The 23,770-nt window shown below is 40.5% G+C and overlaps 1 protein-coding gene across 7 annotated transcripts; it reads left to right on the top strand.

The window, feature by feature from the left end:
* Positions 1–2,892: 2,892 nt before the first annotated feature.
* Positions 2,893–23,770, top strand: LOC130596393 (cytosolic phospholipase A2 zeta-like). Of its 7 annotated transcripts, none has more exons than XM_057403932.1 (20): positions 2,893–3,406; positions 6,687–6,759; positions 8,641–8,777; positions 9,605–9,733; positions 11,165–11,205; positions 11,782–11,824; positions 12,267–12,321; positions 12,617–12,783; positions 13,826–13,936; positions 14,422–14,459; positions 15,347–15,482; positions 15,858–15,994; positions 17,119–17,341; positions 17,532–17,646; positions 18,791–18,928; positions 20,294–20,401; positions 21,281–21,475; positions 21,805–21,971; positions 22,488–22,674; positions 23,425–23,770. In XM_057403932.1, the coding sequence occupies exons 1-20, from the start codon at positions 3,296–3,298 to the stop codon at positions 23,628–23,630; spliced, it is 2,517 nt and encodes an 838-aa protein (XP_057259915.1). In that variant the 5' UTR covers positions 2,893–3,295; the 3' UTR covers positions 23,631–23,770. The 7 variants fall into 7 exon arrangements, with proteins under 7 accessions (XP_057259915.1, XP_057259916.1, XP_057259917.1 ...); XM_057403933.1 differs by having other exon boundaries at positions 15,350–15,482; XM_057403934.1 differs by lacking the exon at positions 23,425–23,770 and having other exon boundaries at positions 22,474–22,630.

The raw sequence follows: 23,770 nt of genomic DNA on the forward strand, positions 1-23,770 counted from the left end.
TGCCAGTGTTGATAGTTTCCCATGGTAACTGTTGTTTTTTGCCTTTCCAGATGTGTTTACATTTATTGTACATATGCTATGCATTCTTGTGGATTTCTTGGTCCAGTGTTTTGCTACTTCTGTCCTTGGATGTCTTGGGCGGTATTGCTGCTGCTGTCTTTCTGCAGAGGCTGGGTAGAGGGAATTCGTGCTGTTAATGTTTTTAACCTTGTATTTCTTCTATTTGAAGAAGAGAACCTAAAAATACTTACACTGGATTTGCACATTCTGTATAGATCTTTATATAGTAGTTCAGGTACAGAAGGAAGATGGTTTGGGAGAGTTGTGTTTACAGGTCATTGAGAATGCAAGAAGGGTATTTAAAAACACCCTGTATTCTTTGTATACAGATATAACAATATTGCTCCAATTTTTGCCTATCTTATGTTTAATACTGTGAGTCTGATTTACCTTCATTGTCTGCTATCAGGGGAGCTGTATTCACATCAGTGGATCTTCATTGTGCTCTTACGTATGCGGTTAAGGTTGTGCCTCTGTTCACTGCTTACCTTTTTCAGACATGTGGTCTGTGCTGTAATTTCTTTTTTGTTGGTTCTCACCACGTGGTTGGGGTTTACTAACCATACAGCAGGTTTATCTAAAGCAATAGATTGTAATAAATGTTGTGAACCGGTGTGCGTTTCAGTCATTGCGCAGTTAAGCTTCTCTGGGCTGCTGTAGATTTCTTTTTATCTATTAGTCCTCCATTTCTCCTGGAATTCAGACCCAGTGCAGGGCATCCCACTATCACTCCTGCTTTAATATTTGTCAGTCAAATGAGGCCATGTCATATGAAGACTGTCATCACTTCTCAGCTTTGGTTTTAAAATCTGCAAGTTTATAGTATGCTTGTGAATACTCTCAAAATCCTACTAAAACCACTTTTGTATTCTTGCTTTGAATAATGTTTTTGAAAATCTTATGCCATTAAATATGTACTTATTGGAGAACACTGTAATTACTGATAATTTTTTTGAGTGGTGGTGTGCTGTTTTGGGGTGGGAGGGATGCTGAGCTCTGTGATTAAATCGAGAAGTGTTTCGATTCACAGGTCTTCCAGTTGCTTGAATTGTAGGTTGTAGAATAGCGTTGGTAGTATAATATAGATCTTCAGTTTTCCTATTTATAGAAGCATGAGATTCCAGTACTGAAGAAGAATCTTTTGTCTTCATGTTGAACAGTCAAGTATATTGGTATTTATGGAGAAAACCAATCCACCAACTCCCCTCTGCTGCCCAGCTGAAACCTTGATAGCATCCTTCCGAAACTTAATATCATCTAATTTTGCACTGCATCTTGTCTCTCCTCTTAGTGCTGCTAATGGGAGCAAAAGGGGTCCCTTGTGATATCTGTGCCCATTTTAAGTACTGTATAGTATAGTTAGTGATGGTGTCATTTGTTTATGATGCTGACAAAAAAAAAATGAAATACAGATGTACATCTACCTTTACCACTGTGGGGTTGCTAATCCAAGTGGAAGTAAAGTTACCAGGAATGAAGCCATCTTTGTTACCTCACAAACAGGTCATGTTTTGATGCCAATCTGCTTGCTTGTTTTCTTAGTCTGATGGAAAATGACAAAACGAAGTAGCTTCTCTAGTTATTAAGTTGTCTGTTGACAGTGTCTAGTTGGATAACGCTGCACACAAACACTGTTTGCTAACAGATGATATGTTGACTATGAAACAATTCTTAAGCATGTGTTCTAAAGAGCTTTCAGTTTTTCTTGAGAGAGAAGTTCAAGAGCAATTCTGTAAACATGAGATCTCTGTGCTGAGATTTAAGTGGGAGAAAACAGGAAAAGGCAGGTAAGTCTGATTTTAAATGCAATTGGACATACACTGTATAAAATGCAGACTTTCTATGCTGCCTATAATAAACTGTTCAGAATAAGTGTGATTTCTCCATGTTAGCTTGCTGTGTGAAGCTGTCTCAATTTTCCTGTGCTATGTATCAAGCTATATATTAGGTTAAATAAATCCAGCTTACGGTTCTGGAAGTTTTCAAGGATAAATAAAACCTAATATGACAGTCCTTCACTTCCAATGCAGTGGTATGTAGAAATGCAAAGGACTTGTCTTTTCAGTCCATTGTCTACTATACTGCTTACTCTTACATAAGAGCTTTACAGCAGTTGCCGGCTGTTTTGCAATGGTATTATGTGTGCTTTTTGCCTGCGCATTGGCTCTCAGGTCTGTGAATTGACTAACTAGTACTGACTTGTTTGTGTTGCAAATGCAGGTGCCTGTGCTTTTACTAATTTTCTGAAATCCTGATCTAGTGACTGACACTAATGACAGGAAATGATTAATGAATGGGACCTTGCTGAGAATGTGTCACGTTCTAATGCTTGCGTGGGGCTGGTGACGTGCTGCATCACTGGCTTTTGTACATTCTCTGCCACTTTATAATTGTTGAAAAACCTGAGTTTGTTTTTCAGTCTGCTCCCTCAGTTTAAGCTCTTTAATGAAAAGCTCCAAGTAAGACAACTGTGAGCAGCTGTTAATAAACTGATCACTTCCAATAAACCAAATTCCTACTTATTTTTAAGGCCCAGGAAGACTCATAAAGAATCTTCCCTCTCTGTTGTACAGTTTTTCAAGACCTGTGTTGGAAGAATCACGACTGTGCTACATGGAAATGAGAATAAAGGGGGGACTTGTGCAGGCTGCTCACATAGTGAGAAGTTAAACATGGTGGTGAATCAATATTCTTTGAGGCATCCTAATACAGCCCAAATTGTTTTGTCTCCCCTCAGGCCTTTCTGAAACTTGTCTGAATAGCTACAGTCGATGAGGAGTTTGGCTTTGCTTCAGGATTGTAAGATGAGAATTTCTTTCTGTTTGAAAGTACTCTTTTTAGGGTATGCTAAAACTCTGAAAGGGTTTAAAATGGCCAAAGTCTAAGATGAGGTTGCTGCTACTCTCAAACTAAATTTGGACTGGGGGTTTTGAAGTTGTGGCTTGATCATGGAGCAGTGCTTCCTCCTGCCGAGGGCTCCTCAGTTGGGTGCTGCTTTGCTGCCCTTATCTTTTACCTGTATTTGGAAACCCTGGCAGCGAGGTTTTGAAGTGTGGTGTTTGTCAAGTGCAGGCCACACCTCTGCTTCCCACAGCTGGAGCACAGCCTAGTCCTGCCCAAGACTTCAGACCGAGCCTGTTGCGGGCAGCCCTTCGCAGCTGCGTGTCGGGGGACTCTTCATTCTCTGCACTTCCCTGTCTCAGGTTTTCTGTGGCGACGACGGGACACATTCCCCATGTTCCATGAGGTGCTGCGGGGCACGATTCCACCCAGAGTCCTGCCTTTTCTGGCAGCTGTGCTTTTCCAAAGGAAGGAGAGGAAGGAGACTGGGTTTTACCACAGGCGGGTAAGACAGCATTCCTCAGCTGATGTGTCCAGCAGTGACTTCTGCTACTGCACGTGTGGAAAACTGATCCTGCATTTCTACAGGACTTGATCAAAAAGTTCAGGGGAGAATTTTGAGTGAGAATAATGCTAATAGAGATCTCATTTTTGATTAAATTCAGAATCTGTGTGAGGCAGAGCAGGTCTCTGTTTCCTTGGCTTTTTGGGGAACAGATTTAAGCTGATGCCAACTATTATTTCTTTTTTTTTGGGGTGGGGGGTGAGTCCAAAATAGTGCACTTTTTATCAGCAGAGACAAAACAGTGTTTGTGTTTCCTTGCAAGATATCCTTGATTACCATTCCCCTTCCTTTCTGCTTTCTACCTTATCCCACGGAGCTTAACGATCTAAAATAGGCAAAGATTAATGATGATGTCACCCCCTGTTCATAATGCTGACCAACCACATTAGATAAAGGGGTTTCGCTGTGTTTGCCTTTTAATTGGTAATCATTCCACTGTATAAAATGGTATGGCCAATAACCTTGGGTTTGAATTACACCAAGTGTTTGTGAAGGAGTCTCTGCCTAGATCAGATCTGTTATCTGATGACCTGTTCTCTCCCACCCCCCCCACAATCTACAACTTAAAATTGGGGTGACCATTAAATGTCATAGATAAATGTCCTCTCTACAGTTCTTCTTGCTGTGTGATAAAGATCGTCTTACTGACTTTCTTTTAAATGTTGTTTAGTAGTTGGGAAATTGGGCTGCAAGAGACTAGTGTTAGTCTGATGTGATTTCCATTAACCCGTAAACCACTGAATGTGATATTTCCCCTTAGGTGCTCACTATGGAAATAAATAGAAATTCAATATGGCTTAGCATAGTTGTGCTGCCTGGTAGGGAGAGATTTTGTATTGAGTGAGGCATGGGGCAGCAGATCATCCTTTTGTCTTTGTAGGTGAATTGAATGTAATCGGATCTCTTTAATTTCTGAAGTTCAGTCTTAGTTTCACAGACTAAAGACAAACAACAATAAACCAGGGACAAGCTCAGTGTTTGCCGCTGCTGTTGTGATACTGAGCTGTTAGCACTGTGCAGATCACCTGACTGATTCTAAACCTAGCCCTCCCTAAGATCATGGTTCTTAGGGCTGGGTCTGTGGTCTCCTCTCATGTCTATGGGTGCACACTTCTGGGGAAGAAGGGGAAGTGCAAGTGGTGCCAAAGAAAGCCAGGAGTTTGCTTTTGGGTTTAAAAGCAAACTTGCAAGACTTTAGCCACAAGGAAGGGAATTATGGGCAGCAATGTTTACTTGGGAGCAGGAACAAGCTGGGAAGAAAGTGCTCCCTTGGAAAACCGGACATTTCTTTGAGCTACCCGGTTTGCTTGGTAGCTGTGAACATGAAGGAAAATATGGCTTAGAAGTTACATTTTTATTTGCTGTTGACAGCGTTTCTGTAATGAAACAGACATGCTTATGGTGAGTCCTCTGCATCCACTGAAAAATGTGGAGTGGATCCTATAGCACTTGCATCCCACTCTAAGGGTAGGTATTCTGGGCTATCTGAGGGTAGAGACTACTGGGATAGCCTGTTCTGCAGTTGCTTGCTGCTGTGTTAACACCTTCAGTTTAGATGAAAGATACAGTTAGCAGGGTTGAGTATGTGAACATTCACTCTTGTACCCTCATTTAAAGACCTTGAGGTTTTGGGGTTTGTTTTTTTGCCTCAAATGCCCTCTCCTGAGCTCTGGAAAAGGGGCAATTCTGAAAAATCATTAAATGGCAAAGTAGGAATTGGTTGCTTGCACTGTTGCATGCATTGGTACGTTGTCATGTGCACTGGTATAGGCAGATCTGTTATTATTTATTGCTTATTTGCCATACAGATTTGCCTGCCTTTTCCTTGATGGGTTTGTATAGAGCATATCTGATACTTTCTTGCTTCATTAGTCTGCAAGGTTCACCTTGGAGCATGTTATGACCTTGCTGTGCCTTGGCTAAAAGAAAATAGGAGAGGCACGTAAGAAGGTTCTGGCATGACTGATTGCACAGACTTGGGAGCACAGTGAAATGTCTGTTGTGTTACATGCCTTTACATTTTCCACACCCTGATCATAATTTGTCCTCAGCTGTGAATGACTGACTGCAAATCAAAGGTTGTTAGAGACCTTTGGAAAAGACTTTCTTTTGAACATGTGACTATATGTTGACAGATGCTGTATTGTAAAAGGATATGCTATCTTCAGGGTGTTCTGTGTTTCCTCTGCTAATAGTGTCTGAGTTCCAGGTGATAGTCGGGCTCCATGAGTGAAGATTGCTTTGACAGCAGTGGGGGTGTGATGTGGCTCATTTCTCAACGATCTGAAGAGTTGCAGCACCTTTAGGAAGTTGCCGAGATTAATATATGCAATCTTGAATTTCTGTCTGTAGTCCATTGCCCAACTCAATGAGGTAGAAAGGAGGTCAGGCTTTGCCTGAGAAACTAGCATCAGTGACTGAACAAAATACAGGTGATAAGGAATGATTAAAAAAAAGAAAAACTAGAATCTGAAGGATAGAGCTAATGGTGCAACATCTTATTCCTAGAAGCAGGTGGGGGGAAAATGTATGTTCAACATGTTGATGTTGCCCTTTAAGAGTAATAGTAGTATAATTGGAGTTTATTTGCACAAATTTAATTTGGCACCCATGTGTGAGGTGTCTTTGACAATGAATGTAATTTTTACCCTTTGCTTGTTGGTTAGGGTGGGTGGTACTCAGTGCACAGATGTTTAGTGTACTATGTATGTCATGGTTTTATTTTGTTGTTCAAACCCTGTTTTGCAAAAGCTGGCAAATATGCTTAAGTGATAGGGAAAATTCCACAAGTATATGACTGCTTAACAAACATAGTATGCTTCCATTTATCAGATAAAGAATACTGAAAAGAGTTTGACAGTCCAGGGTTCATTTGTTTCATTGAGATCCTAGCTAGTGATATGTAGGGCCTGTGTTTTTATGTAATGTTTGGCAGTCTGCACCATTTTGTTGTAAGTGAAAATCCTGCTGAATTCAGCTGCAGGTGAATACTGACTGTATCTGAAATCAGACTCTGGTCTCAAGCCAACCATTTAGAAAATAATGAAAGTGTTGAAACTTGATGATCTTAAGGTCCTTTCTAACCGTAACTATTCTATGATTCTATAAATAGCTTATTTTTGGTTGGCTGATGTGATCCATTTCTCTGCACTGATCCTAGTGCAGTTAGAGAGCAGGTATTGCTGAGCTTGTTTTTGTTTTGTTTTGTTTTTTTTTTCAGTGGGAGAAGCACCCTTACTACAACCTAACGGTAAAAGTTCTCCGAGCCAGAAACATCAGGGGTACAGATCTGTGTAAGTATTTAGTAAAGATATTAAGAAAACAGGTGGTTTGTTCAATGTATACCTGTGACACAGGTAGCATTGTTACAGGAACTTCTTATGTATATATAGTGTACTTCTTTTATGTCTGAATAAAGGTTTCTCTTGTAAAGCATTATATATATATTAATAGTTTGATGTGAGGCCAAGCTACAGATTAACTCTGCTACTTTGCAGAACAGTATCAGGTAAGTCCTGCTGATGTTTTCCTTCCTTCTCCTTTACATGTCCTACTATGGCCTGTTCTATATTCCCTTGTCTGGATTCAGCCCTCCAGTCATGGCACATTTCACCCTTGCTCCCACTGAACAGTCTTCTTGCACCTGGAAGTAGCAGTCTTCAGTTCTAGCTTCCAAATGCTTATTTTCTCAGTTGAATTAGCTCTTTCTTTCATGTGCTTGCTCTTCTGTTTATGTCATTGAAGCTTTTCAGGAGGTACATGGTTGATTGATTCAAAGAGAAACTGCTTTTGTTCCTGGTTTTGGTAGCATGGTATATATTCCTTTCCTCTTAGTCATCTGTGTTGAGTAAGCCTCCAGGGCATCTGGATCTTTAAAACTCATTTGAGTTTTAATGCCTTCAGATTTAATATAGTACGGTAGTCTGCCTGCCTAAACTTTATATCTGGATTCTAACACTAAACTACAAGAATACCAAATGACTGTTCAAAGAATGGAAAACCCTCTTGAAAGGTTGAGGGCTAGAATCACACTGTAAAGAGAAGTTCTTTTTATGGCCTTTCTCTTCAGCTGAAGTAACGGATGGTTCCCATACTTGCATTGTTAAGGAGCCTTAACTGGAAGGACAGACCCTGAGGTGATCTGCTGTTTTCAGGAAATGGAAACAGAAAGCTCAGCTTTTGGCCGGACTGGAGGAGGGTATAGCAGTGGTGGATATTGTCTATTTGGACTTTTGTAAGGTTTTTGACACTGTTTTCAATAAGATTCTCATAGAGAAGCTGATGAAGTATGGACTGGAGGAGCAGACAGGGAGAAAAACTGTCTGAATGACAGAGTTCTGAGAGTGGTGATCAGCTGGAAGCCAATAACTAGTGGCATCATCTAAGGGTCAATTCTGGGTCCCCTATTGTTCAATGTCTTCATTAATGATCTGGATGATGGAGCAAAAAGTGTACCACAGTTTTGCAGAAAAGGACCTGGGCGTCTTGTTGGACAGCAAGCTTACCATAAGCAGCAATGTGCCCTTCCTGGAAAGAAGGCTAACAGTATCGTGGGTGCATTAGGAGCAGCATTGCCAACAGGACAAGCAAAGTGATCCTCTTTACTCAGCACCCGTGCAGCACTGGTGAGGTTGCATCTGGAGTAGGGTGTCTACTCCAGTAGTTCAGGGCTTTCCACTAGTGAGAGGTACTGAAGCTACTGAAGAGAGTCTTATGAAGGACCAGTAAGGTTGTAAACAGGCTGGAGCATCTCTCATGAGGAAAGGCTGCAGAACAGAAGGCTCAGGGAATCTTACTGATCAAGTATCTGAAAGGAAAGTGTTAAGAAGATGAAGCCAGACTTTTCAGTGGTGCCTGGTGACAGAACAAGAGGCAATGGTCCTGATATTGGCAGTAACCTTCTTTTGAAAAGTTGATCTTCCTCTTTTTGAATAGTAGCCTCTTTTATGAAGGGCTTTATGGTTTGGATGAACCAAAAAGATACATAGGTACCCCATGTTCAGTTTGCTGCTTTTTAAAGACGTGTATGTCATTAAAGGTTTTTGCTTTCCAAGTCCAGCCTTAAATTTGTACATTTCTATAATGCAGTGAGATCTAGAAAATGAGGAGCTTATAGGAAAGAGTATGTTTGATTGCAGCTGTTCTGATGTCTGTCTCCACACTCTCTGCTCTAGTGTCCAAGGCAGACTGCTATGTGGAACTAAAGCTGCCCACTGCATGTCCTACAGTCTTCCGAACTCGGGTTGTTGACAACTCTGATAACCCAGTATGGAATGAAACTTTCCAGTATCGAATCCATACAGCTGTCAAGGTAAGAAGTGAGCTTTGTGGAGCTGGTTGGTCTATCTGCTCTTGTGCACTGGCTTATTTTTTATACTTCATTCAAAACCAAGGGATCTTTATTGACCTCAAACCCAGTGTTGCTTGTAAGGTGTCAATCGTCTTCAGTGGTACAAAAAGCTGCTCTATGCATGTCCAGTGATAACCACAAGAGTTTGTAACTGCCCTTTCATGTAAATTGTAGCTAGAATTTTCACAAATGTCCTTGTGATGCAACTCAGGAAAAGGAGGTTATGGCACTACCTGGTAGTTTAAGGAAATACCTTGATAAAGCAAGTTTCTATCTCAAGTGTAAGCCAAGCCTCAGAAAATCTTTTAGCTGAACACTGTCAACTAGGAGCTTTTTGCTTAACTATGCTGCAAGCCCTGCTGGAAATAGCAAATACTCTTCAGGAGTGGAAAAGGGGAAAGGTATTGATTAATGCTTGTAGTGACAGGACAAGGGGGAATGAGGTTTAAACTTAAACAGGGGAAGTTTAGGTTAGATATAAGGAAGAAGTTTTTTACTGTGAGGGTGGTGAGGCACTGGAATGGGTTGCCCAAGGAAGTTCTGAATGCTCCATCCCTGGTAGTGTTCAAGGCCAAGTTGGATGGAGTCGTGGGTGACATGGGCTAGTGTGAGGTGTCCCTGCCCATGGCAGGGGTTGGAACCAGTTGATCTTAAGGTCCTTTCCAACCCTAACTATTCTATGATTCCATGATTCTAATGCAGAAAATGTCTTTTTCATGCAGCTGCTCAGGGTTGTGGAAGTGTTTTCGTCTTTTCACCTGAGGCTGTTTGGTTCTCTTTGGTTTTAGAACATTCTGGAATTGACACTTTATGATAAGGATGTCCTTGTCAGCGATGAGCTTACATCTATTGTCTTCGATGTAGCGGGCATGAAGTTGGGTCAGCCCCTGCTGCGCACTTTCAAGTTGAACCCTGAGGTTAGTCCCTGGCTTCTTCCCAGGTCAGCTGTGAATAGCTGCAGCTCATCATTACAGAAATCCTGCAGTACATGCTGATGAATTTATCTGTGTTGTAGAAGCCAGAAGGGGAGAAAGCATCAGGAGGTGATGACTCCTGATGCATTTATGTTTTGTATGGTTTTACTTTTGCCTGAGATGTTTCTAAAATCCCTGGTGATTTGTGTGTGTGTTCCACAGTCTTTGGGATACCCAGCTAAATGAAACTGCTGTCTTTCAGAAGATATTAAAAAACCTTTAAAGGGAATTGATTTTTCAAGAGACTATGGGGGGCATAAACTGGGCTTAAAATGAAAAGCACCTTCAGTCAGCAGTAATTGTGTGGACTGCAGACTGGCTTATATAGTTGATCATCAATTTGCAATGAAGAAGATTGTTGCTGTGAATGTTACCTCAATATTTAACAAGTGCAATGCCTAAGAAAAGCTTATTTTCCCTGAGTTATGTTCAGTTACCTTCAACTTCTGCTTCATGTATGTTACACTGGTGCATGAGCTGCTGTCAGTCCTTGTGCACTTGTTTATGGACTTGAGACAAGACAGCTTGGTTTACATAGCTAAAGCCGCGTCACTGGTCTGATCTTTTGTAACTCCCACAAACACATTGCTGCAATAGGTGTGGGGTAAAGGTGAGCTAATGATGTGTTTTCTTGAGAAACTGGGCTTCAGTGCTGTTGGTGTTGGTCAGAAGCAGACTAACTGGTATGCAGTTAGCAGGAAGGTGTTGATCAGTGCCACAGGCACTGTGATTCGTGTTTATGGAAAGAGGCTGAGTAACTCACCTGTTCCCAGTAACTCTATCTTGATTGCCGAATGGTTAAGCCATCTTGATCAGTAATTAAGGAACTGTAAACTTCAGTAAATAGAATCACCCAAATTGGCTTCTACTTCATTATTTTAAGAGCTGCATCAGGTGTGGTATCAGGAATTTACTGTAAGCTATGGTAGGGGATAAGATGGGTGGATCAGTGTCTGTACAAGACAAAGACAGCAATGAGCTAAGAGCAATCTGCTGAAATAAATGGGAGGCAGCACAAAGCCTCACGTAGAAGCTCTTTGCAGAGTTGCTGCTGCGGTAGTACTTAAGTCAGAGGAGACTAATTTTTTTCTCATTAGCAGAGCAATGGGTCTGAGACCCAGCTCTCACTGTGTGCACTTGCGTCCTCAAACATAGATGTTGTCTGGTCATATAGGGTATATCTGGGAGGAGAGGAATCTTTAAAGAACAACAGCAAAAGGCATAAATTTTAACCTTCCAAAATTTAACTGGAGCTTTTGTCAAAGCAATAAAAATAATTACTGTAGTTTATTATGGGAAGAAAGCTTAATCTATTGGAAAAACTTCTTATATTCAAAGTCAAGGGTCACCTGTATTCAACTTTTATTTTCAAAGGCTAATGAAGAGCTGGATGTAGAGTTTTACTTGGAGAAATGGTGAGTCTTACCTGAAGGGCTGAATGAACCTGTGCTCTGCAGATTTCTTGTTTTAGTTGCTCTTTCTCTGCAGGGACAGTCTTGCCTATAAAAAGGCAAGACAGTTCTTTGTGGTGCTCAGCCATTGGTGAATCAACTCAATCACAAATATCCTTAAAGATCCAGTTACCCAAATTTTTGGGGTATCAATAAAGAAATAAAATTTTTGCTGGATATCGTGGGAATGACAGCACTGCAAAGGAAATTAAGATTTTGCAGATGGGTTACTTAAGAGCGGAAAGCTTTCACAGTTAACCTTGCAGTGTAAACAAATGAATGCTTCATCTTTCTGATAGTCTGTCTAAGCTCAGCTTTTCTCTAGGTTACCCAAATAACTGAGGTGTGGAGACCTTATAGCACACACTTATAGTTGTGGACAAATTTTCTTCAGTATTTTCCCCCCATTGTTCTGTGTAGGGAAATATTCTTGTTAGTGGTCTCACATGCTGAGGGCCTTTCTTCCCCATGCTTATCCTGAAGTAGGATGAAACAAATTTTAAACAATCCTAATGCACATTAAATCTCTTCCTTTCACAGCTCAGATGCCCCTACAAAGGTACTGACCAATGGAGTCCTTGTGGTGAGTACACGGAAGTCAATTACATATATATTGGGATTGACTCCTTCAGAAAGTTTTCAGGACTGAGAGGACAAGAATTGTTGAAATTTCTACTCCTGCTTCCAAATTGTGCCTTTTCTCTCCAGCTGCTGCCTCTCTGGCAGGTTCTGAAGAGGTACTCAAACATGCATGAAAAAAGGTAAACCGACAGGAAAACCCCAGTTGTTGAGACCTTGTAGCTGTGAAGAGCTGGTTGTAAAATACCACAGTTACTGGAATGGGAATGGTGGTTTTGGTTTTGGAACAAGAGCAAACAATGAAAGAAAACTTGTTCTTTATTTGAAAGATCAAAATAACCCTTGATGGCAGCTGTATGCCTACACCTAGTATTGTAGGTGGATTAAGCTTCAACAAAGAAGTGAACTAAAATGTCATAATTGGAGTTAGTTTCTTTTTTTTGTAGGTTCATCCTTGCTTGTCTCTGCAAGGCACTGTCAATGAAGAGGAAGAACAGCAAGGTAAATCTACCTGCAGGGTTTGTCAGATCTACTTTTCAGCGGATTTATTCCTTGGGCAAGAAGGGAGACTTGATTCTTTATTTATACACTGCATTTTTATTTACTGACTGCAAAACTTATTTCTTAATTTTGCATTTATTTTGGTACTAAATGATGCTGGGTCACTTCCAGTGGGTACCAGTCAGGAGAGTTTTTGCTTGTGTTTTTATAGTCTCAGCTGCACTTAACATGTATCTGATTCTCCACATTTATTTAAATGTCTCTTGGAGTCTAAACTTCTTATTCTAATGCACAGGGAGCTGTGAGGTCAAGGTGTCTGTTCCAGGGGCATATCAGAAGCATTTGCGTATTCCTCTGGGACCAGACAACGAGGATTATGGAACCTCATTTGTCTTTCATGTGGATAAAGAAATTTGTCCAGAACTGCAAGTAGAGCTGGAGCAAACCATATCTGTCCTACAGGTAAGCATCTGTGCTGACTATACAAAGTTTACAGCCCACTTTTGAATAAATCCAGCCTGAATCCAGTGCCTTTCGTTCCATGAAGATGTTGTTAACCATAAATTGGACAGCCTTAATTGGATTACAAGAAGCCCAGGGGCTTCTTCAGATGTTCAGGGATGTCGGTATATTGTACAGGTACCTGTGGATGTCAAAAGCTTGCATTGGAAGCAAGTTTCCTGTGGAATGCTACATGTATGGTGCTACGGACCATCTATTCTGAAGGTTACTAATCACTTCCAGAATATGCCTTTTTGTTCCAACTTAACTCATTGATGTTGTAACTGCTCAGATCAGGATTTCCTAGGCTGAAGGAATGTGTTTTTCTGGCTATGCATTAGGAATGTAAGAGCAGAGATATTTTTTTCACTATCACTGCTTTTTACACATTACTGTTTTCTTATTTAAAAAATGAATAAAAATGTCAGACTTTGCATTGGATGTTTGATGTTGGGTAAAGAAGTAAACTCTTTTTATAAGCATACCCTCCCACCACTTAAAAATCTGTTCAAATTTGGGATTTAAAAAAACCCTGAATCTGCACATGCTTGCTACATGAACACATCTTTACTTTCACTGTTGAGATACTGTATATCAGGTCTTTTCTATTAGGAACTTGTAAAGGACTTGTCACTTACAAAGATTTCTTTAGCTTTCTGTTACTTCAGTTTCTACCTGTACTCATGCAGTGTGTGTCTCATAGGAGCAATTGAATATTCATTGTGATGACTGCTTCCAGTATGGCCTCTGAGATTTTTTGCTTGTGGCAGACAACTATATTAAAGAAACCAAACCACCACCAACAAAATGAAGCTATCTGAGTGACAGAAATAATCCCAATAAAGATCTGCCAAGAAGGGAGCAGGATGATCTTGAGAAGTCTTAGACTTTTGGGAAAGGTTTAGTTATAATGCTTTTAAAGATTATTTGCTGTTTTAACGTATGAAATACAGATCTTCGATTTTTATCTGGAGAGCTCAAATAACATTTTGTTTTTTAATAGGATGGTATGAATGATATTGAAAAGCATACTACAGTTCTGGGACTGGGGACGGTACCAGTTAATTCCCTTCCTATTGGACAAAAAGTTGATAGAATCGTTTCTCTGGGAGAGGTAATGTCAACATTTCAAAACTGTTTTAACATGCTTGGGATAACTTTTCCCCCCTTTGCCTTCAGGCATTTGAAAAGTTAAGCTTCACAAGATTATTAGGAGTCCTGTTTCCTTGGATATCTAGAATGAAACACTGAGATTACTCAGTGCAATTCTTCTAAAAATGTCTTGCAGAATAAGTGATGAATAGTTCAGCATTTTCCAAAGCAAAAATCTGTTAGGGTGTGAAAGAAAAATATTGGAAGAGGAAAAACCCAATAAGATTGCAGAAGACATAATTTTTTTCACTCTGCTCTTTTACTTTCTGTGAAGACTATTGACTATGTCTGAAATGGGTGCAGCAGGAAGTGTTCTAGAGATGTAGTTTTGTGGGTGAAACTGCTGTTTTGGTTAGTATCAAGTGACCCTGCTCATGTCATAACCTCTAGTTAGTAATTCCACCTATGTAGTTACTGTCAATTACAAGATGTGTTCTCTTTTCACAGGGACAAAGTTTGAATATGAGTTTTAAAGCGGAAGAGAGGTGAGTGGGAACCTCAGACCTCTAAAAACAAGGAAAAGGTTTTATTCTCATAGCAAAGGAGCCGAGTAATTCTCCCACTGTTCTGGGGAGTTCTGTTGCCTGCGCTGTTCTCTTGGGATAGATTCAGGAAAAATACATGGTTATTTTTCTTCTGAAGGCTGTGGCCCTTCACTAGGCAGATGTCAACTGGATTGGTGTCAACCTTGCTGAAATCTGAACAAATGTTGTGTTCCTAATGTAGAACAGCTGATGGTGTAAATATTGAGTAGCTTTATTAGGTTCAGATTGTTTTGAGAGTATGTGCAGTGCTGTAGGAAAGGACATATCAGTGTGTGAAGAGTTGGAACTATGAAATAGAGGAAGTTATAAGGAAAGAATAAGGCACAAAACCAAGCAGTTGGCTAGTAAATTGACAGGGTCCTTTGGTACTTAGTCATTAACTGAAGATCCTGCTTCCCTCTTACATACTCATAGCATGTTTATTGGCATTCAGTTGTCCCCTTCTGCCTCTTAAGTTCAGAAACCCTAATCACTTCCTCTCATTTCTCCATTCATGTCAATACAGCGATCTCAGTTGTGCTTCATACAATTTTCTTCACCCACTAAGCATCTTTTCTTCCTTTGCGAAGTTCCTTGAAGCTTAATTGGAACACTGACACAAACCTTGCATTTCGACATTAAGGGAGAAATACAACAGGGAGAAGTTTCATTTTTAATTCTAAAATCTGTTGTTACAAAATAGCTGGTCTACACTAACATTTGCATGAAGACTTGGATCCAGTGATTCAGATCAGCACCTAGATTGTGTGTTCATGGAAATCGTTTTTCCCTGGTAATTACAAATGCTCCAAAACTTCAGGTTTTTTTGGTCTTTATTTCTATTTCAGCAGTTGGGATCTTGATATACGCCTGGGTTTTGACCTCTGTAAAGAGGAGAGAGAATTTTTGGAAAAAAGGAAGGCAATAGTTTCTGAAGCACTGAGGAAGACTCTTCACTTAAAAGAATCCCCTTCAAAAGATGAGGTATTAGTTGCTTATTTGAGGACACTGTTACATCTGCTTAGCCTGGTACTTTGCTCTGTGATTTTCTTGGATGCTCTTGTAGGGGTGATTGCCTTTTTTGTTCTGATGTGTATATTGTATGGCATACGAGTAAATGCATAGTAACAGATATGCATAACAGTTTCAGGAAGTGACTGTCCCTGAGATGACACTGTTATGGTTTATATTTTTATATTTTTATTTCAATTACAAAGTAGAGAAAGGAGCTCTGAAATTACTTGAAATGTAAATAGGAATAGATATTTTTATCTCTTATTTTTGTAAGAGTGAGACTTAAATGGGATTATTTCTGTTATTGGCAATTCCAAAGTCTGTGATTGTGACTACTGTCTGCAGGTTCCAGTTGTAGCAGTGGTGGGGTCTGGAGGTGGCATGAGAGCACTGACATCGTTCTATGGCAGTCTTGCTGGGCTTCAGCAGCTGGGCCTTTTGGATGCTGCAATATATCTGTGTGGGATTTCTGGCTCTACTTGGTAAGTGTTGATTCCAGAAGATTATAAGTGAATATGGTAGTATTGATATAAAATAAGGCCAAAATTGCATTTGTGCCTTCCATAAACAGAGAACGCAGTCAAGTATTTTATTAGTTCTCACCTGTGAGTTCTAACAGGGATCCTAAAGAGTCTAAGAGATTCATTATCAGTCCTAACCCATACAACTACTGACTGAATTTATGAATCTGCTGCTTTTGTAAGCCTGGAAATTGAGTATTAAAATGTATTGCCTGAATAAAACTGCTGTGTGTTCCCCCAGAGCCCTGGCTTCAAAAATTTCCCCCATTTTCCTGCTCTTGCCAAGAAGACAGCTGAGGTGGTGCAAATCAGTGGAAGCATGTCCACATGGACCACTGTGTCACCACCTTCCAAAATGTTGTATATGACTGTTTAGAGGAATAGCACTGGCTTGCCTTTGGTGGATTGGAGTAATGTGCTGAAGACTTAGACATGGCTAGAATTTTTCAGTAGCTCAGTTCCTGGGTTTTGAGATGAAATCATCCCTCATAATAAGCACACATTGTTTTCATGAAATGATTTAACTGAGGAGTTGTGCAACCTGACAGTATAATCCTCCCTTCCAGAGCTTTGTGTGTTAAATTAACTCCTGTGCACTTAGCATTCTTCCACTAACTTTGTGATTTGGCCCGCCCCTTTTGATTCAGGCACACTTCCAAACAAATGCAAGCATCTGTTTATGTGGATAGCCAATAGTCCAAACTAGTTTCTCCTTTAATTAGACCTGTGTTCTATTGCTGTATGTAGTAGCACCCTTGCTGCCAGCCAGTCTCTCAGGCTTGCTAGAGCTTGGAGTTAACTCACATTTATGAACTGCTAAGATGTGTGCTAGCATATGATGCTTGGAACATCCTATAATGGTAGGTAAGCAATCAGGATGAAGTTGTTCTAAAGATGTCGGGGTTTTCAGCAGCTTTTAGAGTTCCAAGATCCATTATTATAGTCTCATCTTTTTTAATGATGTTTTACCTTTTAGCTAGACTTCATCTTTTTGTTCAATCTCTTCAGTGCTAATTATAACTAGCTAAAACTGTTGTTTACATTAGGGTCATTATTACTGACGACATGAATATATGCATTTTCAGGTGTTTATCGACACTGTATCAAGACCCTGAATGGTCACAGAAAAACCTTCAAGATGCAATCAGGAGAGCCCAGGCTATGGTGTCCAGCAGTAAAGCAGGGGCATTTTCCCCAGATCGACTGAAATACTATTTCCAGGAGCTGAAAGCAATGGAGATCAGTGGACGGAAAGTTTCCTTCACAGATTTGTGGGGCCTTATTGTGGAATACTTCCTACAACAGAAGGTAAAAGAGTTCAGGCTTGGATGTGTATTGCTGTTTGTTTTCCAGGTGGCCCAGTCGTAGAAGGCCACCAAATCTGTCAGGCACAGTTTGCCCTTAGTGAAGCCATGTAAGCAACAGCTTCAAATTAATCAAAGTATGGGTACAAATTTATCTGACTAAAGTCTGCTTCTCCATCCTTGCTTGTGACCAGGAAGATCCATCAAAGCTCTCTGATCAGCAAGAAGCAGTGAAATGGGCCCAGAACCCCTATCCTATCTATGCAGCTGTCAATGTGAGACCCAGTATTAGTAGTGTTGACTTTGCAGGTACGAACATGGTAAATTTACTTCTGTTGGCTAATATCCATAAATTCCTTTCACCTATCCAGTTCCTTGGCCAGTGAGTAGCTGGCAACAGGAAATGTGCCTCAAGCAGAGTTGGTAGTGCAAGAGGCAACAGGATTCTGCTTGGCAGGGTGTTACCATCCTGATCACAAATGGCTTCATCATGGCTTTAACAGAGAAATGAGATTCTGGCTGCTCCAGCAGAGTTGAATCTCATGTTTGCCTAGACAGTGCCTGAAATTTTCAGGAGCTGAGAGTGGAGATTCTGAAAATACACAAGTCTGCGTCTGAATCAGTGAATTGAAATAATTAGGTGACCTACTTTTTTTTATAGTCTCAGTCAGTTTGTGTAGGATTCATGTAAAATGATGGATTTGCCACCTTGTACCACGCATCATTAAAATTGGTATTTAGCAGCTTTCATTCTTACTGGTTACACAGTTATGGTAAAAAATGAGAGTGAGTTCTGGTCCAGGTCACTTGAAACTTTAAATATGATGCAAGAAGTAAAGATAGATATAGTGAGACAGGAACACAAACACTTGTGTTCATCTGTGTACCATTGTGGGACTTTTTTGTTTTGTTCTGGAGGAGTCTGTGTTTATGATGATGAATTTGATTTGTAAGTATTTGTGGAAAGCTTTCAAGCATGAGGGGACACTTTGATAAGCAGACAATGAAGTTTGACACAGTGGGTCAATTGAGTTTTCAAGGCAGTATTGTAGTAGTTCCTGAGAGGTGGCAAGTAGTTTGAAGAAGGGCTAAGGAAAGTGGAGTAGCTTCCATCTGTGATGGAATAGGGAATGATCAGAATGGTTTGAAGTGGAAGTAAAATAGCTTGGTTACTGCAGAAATAACCTAAGATGGAGCAAGATGCAACATCCTTCCACTCCCTGAAGCCAGAAAGAAAGGAGGTTGTATTTAGTCAGTGATAGCCTGTACAAGAGTGTTTATTAATCCTGTGTAAGATAGAGTTTCACTGAGAGGAGTGGCAGGGAAATCCACAGTGAAGGTGAAAAGTGGAGGGAAACTCCTTTCTGTCTGTCTTCTCTGAACAGAAATCAAATGAGTACTTTTACCTACGTTTACTCTGAGATGGGTAAATATCTGGTTGGCTTGTTCTTAGAATGGTGTGAGTTCACTCCCTATGAAGTTGGGTTTCGCAAATATGGAGCTTTTGTCCGAACAGAGGACTTTGACAGTGAGTTCTTCATGGGGCGGCTCATCCAGAAACGTCCAGAACCTAGGATTTGCTTTCTACAAGGTATGATCTTACAATAATGAATAAAATGGGGAGATGGAAAGGAGCTACTCTGCTTTTGGGACTCATCAACTTAAACACATGCATTTTCATCCCTTCCTAAAGAATTTGAAGAAGGGAAAAATGTCAGATCTTTCTCCAGAGGTTTAGGTGTAGGTTCATAGTTTTGCAGTCTGATGCCCTGAGTCTGCAAGCTGTGTGGTTCAGTTGATACACTGGAGGGAAGGAATGCCATCCAGAGGGACCTCAACACACTTGTGGGGTGGGCTGATGCCAACCTCATGAAGTTTAACCATGGCAAGTGCAAGGTCCTACACCTGGGTTGGAGCAATCCCAGGCACAGCTACAGGTTGGGCAGAGAAGAGATTCAGAGCAGTCCTGTGGAGAAGGACTTGGGGGTGTTGGTCGATGAGAAAATGAACATGAGCCGGCTTCAGTGTGCGCTTGCAGCCCAGAAAGCCAACCGTATCCTGGGCTGCATCAAAAGGAGCGTGACCAGCAGGTTGAAGGAGGTGATCCTGCCCCTCTACTCTGCTCTTGTGAGACCTCACCTGGAGCATTGTGTGCAGTTCTGGTGTCCTCAACATAAAAGGGACATGGAACTGTTGGAGCAAGTCCAGAGGAGGCCACGAGGATGATCAGGGGACTGGAGTACCTCCCATATGAAGATAGGCTGAGAAAGTTGGGGCTGTTGAGCCTGGAGAAGAGAAGGCTGCATGGAGACCTCATAGCAGCCTTCCAGTATCTGAAGGAGCCCTGTAAGGATACTGGGAAGAGACTCTTCATTAGGGACTGTAGTGACAGGACAAGGGGTAACAGGTTCAAACTTAAACAGGGGAAGTTTAGATTGGATATAAGGAGGAAGTTCTTTATTGTAAGGGTGGTGAGGCACTGGAATGGGTGGGAGGGTGGGTGGGTTGCCCAGGGAGGTTGTGAATGCTGCATCCCTGGCAGTGTTCAAGACCAGGTTGGACGGAGCCTTGGGTGAGATGGTTTAGTGTGAGGTGTCCCTGCCCATGTCAGGGGGGTTGGAACTTGTTGATCTTAAGGTCCTTTCCAACCCTAACTGTTCTATGATTCCATGATGAGCTGCCTGTCAAAAACTTCTGCTTTAGGTCTTCTGATTTTCTTGCCGCCTTTACCCTGCTAGTAGAAGAGCTTTCCTCTTGGAGAAATTTTTGCATTACACTATTACATCAGAATTTGTCACATGATTAACTCAAACGTTTAAACTCAAACATCTCATCTTAGAATAGCGGGGGTCAAATGAGAAATCTCTTCTGTACAAATGGCAGGTGAATTACTGGCCTTTAGGTTACACTATGAAAAACGTTTTGAATATTAAATTCTTCTATATTTCTCCTGCAGGAATGTGGGGCAGTGCCTTTGCTGCAAGCCTAGATGATATCTGCCTGAAGGTGGTTGGTATAGGACTGGGCTTTCTAGATTCTTTCAAAGATGTTATCAAAGTTGTAGGTAAGAACATACATTAAAATAGTAGGGCTTTTCAAAAGATTCCTAGTTTTAGAATGATGACTTAAATGATATGACTCAAAAATGTGCTGTGTGGTTTTCAAGATTAGCGTAAGCATGGTTTTGGGCAAATCTCCTGTGTATCCTTCCTTTTCACATATAGCAAAGAGAGTAGTTCCAGTTTTTCAGTACACTTTCTCTTCCTCCTTTTTTAAATTCTGTATCTGACTTCGACTGTAAGTTTGGGCTAGTTCTGGAAGCTGTCTTAAGCACAATCATGAGAAGAGGAAGACTAAAGGCTGGACTGCTAAGCAGAAGGTGGAAAATAAGTTTTCAGTGCCCTCCTTGGCCTGATTTTTGTAATCTTGGTTAAGATGGTTGTATGTTTATGCATTGTTCTCCATTTGTACAATGCTTCCCTAGCAGCGAAAAGGAAGTTTATTAAAAGCTAAGATGTTCAGGTGCATGTTATAGCCTTATAGTAAGTAGTAGGGGGAGAGTTTTTTTCATCTCTGCTTTTGCAGCCCTAGTTTTTTTTCCCCCCACATTTTTGTTGTTGCTACTATAAATACTGCTGTGGGTGTATGGCTGTTGTCTCATGAGATGGAAGTGGTTGTCACTTGGTAACAAGGGTTTCTTTGTGGGGGTCTGAAATCAGCATGAGCAATGAGTTGTGAGCAATCCTGTTCCCTTTAAACAGGGAAGGTAAATTATCCATCTATAGGATATGCAGCTCATTTAAATTTCATTACAATACTCTTATTAGTGGACAAATTCATCCTTAGGACACCTGGTTAAATATTGTAGAGAAAAGTCTGACTGAAATGTTGGAGCTGGGCAAGTATTTTGTATGTCTTCTGCATCCTTCTGTGGCTTCTGCAGATGACTGCCGAAGATTCCATTTCCGTGATCCAACACGATTGAAGACTCGCTTGGTTATACCTGGGGGCCCCTTGTTACAAATCTTAGAGGATTTCTTCAAGTCCCGGGTCACATGTGGAGAAACCTTCAACTTCATGCAGGGACTGTATCTTCATAAAGATTATGTTAACGTCAAGAAATTTGTGGCTTGGAGAGGTAAACGAGTCTGCATGTATCTGGGGTATAAAATAGTGTGTTATGATTCTGGAACAGTTGATGTTACAGAACAGAAGTGAGCTTTGCTCCACTGAAGTCAGGGAATTTACCTCTTCTTACAGCATAGCAAAAAAATTGATCCACTATGTATGTTCTCTCATATAAGGCAAGCTCATCAACAGCCTTTACAGGTTGGATTCAAACGAACATGCATGTAGGAATGTCTTTTTTTCTTCTTACAGCCCCAGCATAAGCTTTTTTTGTTTCTTGTACCTAGAGGTGTGTAATGAATCATTATAGTTACTTGTGTTACTTGGAGTGTCTTTCAGGCACTCATCTGGATGCATTTCCGAACCAGCTGACCCCAATGGAAGAGAGCTTGTATTTAGTAGATGGTGGCTTTTCTATCAACTCTCCCTTTCCTTTGGTACTTCAGCCAGAGAGGGATGTGGATGTTATCTTATCATTCAATTATTCCTGGGAAGCTCCATTTGAGGTGAGAGATGAGCATTATTACATGAAAATGAAAGCACAGAATCATATTCACAGTGGCAGCAGAGGAGTTGATGCTGGATATAAATAGTAACGAAAGAATGTATTAAAATAAATCTATGTTTTTGACTGTGAATGTCATGAGGAGATGGAAAGCAACAACTGTAATAAGATTCAAAGCTTTTCAGAAGCCTAAATAAATTGTTACCTAAAATAGAGAGTATTTATTTAGCTCGTATAATCTCTGTTACTTAGATGTATACTTCTAATGGAAAAGTAGCTATCTTTGTTTTTCTTCATGCAAACAATTTCCTGTATGTACAAGTGTTTAAGTGTAGAAAAGTCAAGGTGAGTATATTCACAGTAATAAAACAGAAAAAGTTTTGTTTGAAAACTGCTGTTTGGTAGTAGTTCTCAGTTCTGTCCATTATTTTATTTATTTATATTTTTAAATCAAAGGCTCTTTTCCTTTGGAGATTGCTGGTATTGCATCAAAATCATTTTAGTTCTTTGACAACAGGTTTTAGAATTGACTCAGGAATACTGTGAGGAGCGGGAAATTCCTTTTCCAAAAATCAAATGGAGTGAGGAAGACGAAAAGCAGCCAAAAGAGTGTTACATGTTTGTGGATGATGATAATCCAAAGGCTCCAATTGTGCTCCATTTCCCACTGGTGAATGACACCTTCCAGAAATACAAAGCTCCAGGTAAGGGAGCTGTACATTAAAGAGTTTTTTTACAGTCCTTCGGGCTTTCTGATGGGGACAATTCAGTGGGCTCAGTGTCTCTCCTTTTTTTCTTGTTAGTATTACCCTGTATTTACTGAATTATTACTTTAAGGCAGGATCACCCAGTGCTGGGCTTGACCATGGCTCAAGACTACTGTTCCTATAGTAGCAACAAGCAAAAGTGTTTTTAGCAATTTACTTCCATGTTCGTCTTTCAAGACTGGTATTTAAATGTAAGTGGCAGGGTGCTGAAAACAGGAGTTATATTTTGAAGGGTATATACCATCCTCCACAGGTCACTCATAAACTCACAATGTTTAGTGTCTTTTATTTTAGTGTAGAACGGCACTTCCAGGAAGAATTGATTTTTGTATTTCCTGTTTTGAGCGTGACATTCATGAATGCACTAAACCATTTATCACAATTAAAATATATTTTAGTCCTGTATTTTGTAGTCTGGTGGAAGTAGAAAGTATCATAATACTTTACCTTCAGCTTCCAAGCATTTTGGGTCCTGAAGGAACAGGCATCTCTGAGGAGGAGCTTTGGGAAAAAGTTAAGGTTCACCAGAGTTATCTGTGCTATTCTCCTTGCAGAATCCAAGTAAAATGAGTCTACCAGTTCTGGCTTTTTGGGGGGTTGGTTTTTTTTTGGTTTGTTTTTTTGTGTGTGTGTGGTTTGTTTGTTTGTTTTTAAATTACTATTAGTTTATTTATTTTCTTGCTGCAGGAGTTGAGCGTGAGTCAGAAGAAGAGAAATCCTTTGGTGACTTCGTTATTGAGTCAAAAGATTCTCCTTACCGTACCCTAAATTTCACCTTTGAGCCACATCATTTCAACAGGTTGGTGGAAGTGAATCGCTACAATGTTCTGAACAGTAAGGACACTCTCTTCAAAGCCTTAAACCTGGCTCTGCAAAGGAGAAAGTTGAAGTAAGTCATCAATACATCAAACACGTGAGCAGCTTCCATAGCTGAGGATACAGATGGGCTGCAGTGTATGAAAGCTGTGTGGCTCAAGACAGAATATGGAAAACTAATAGCTGGAAACTGTCTTCTTGTGAATGGAATGGCACA

This window comes from Pezoporus wallicus, unplaced genomic scaffold (assembly GCF_028554395.1).
Source record: "Pezoporus wallicus isolate ANWC-B61680 ecotype Strahan unplaced genomic scaffold, APGP_CSIRO_Pwel_v1 contig_8673, whole genome shotgun sequence".
In the NCBI taxonomy this organism is placed as follows: domain Eukaryota; kingdom Metazoa; phylum Chordata; class Aves; order Psittaciformes; family Psittacidae; genus Pezoporus; species Pezoporus wallicus.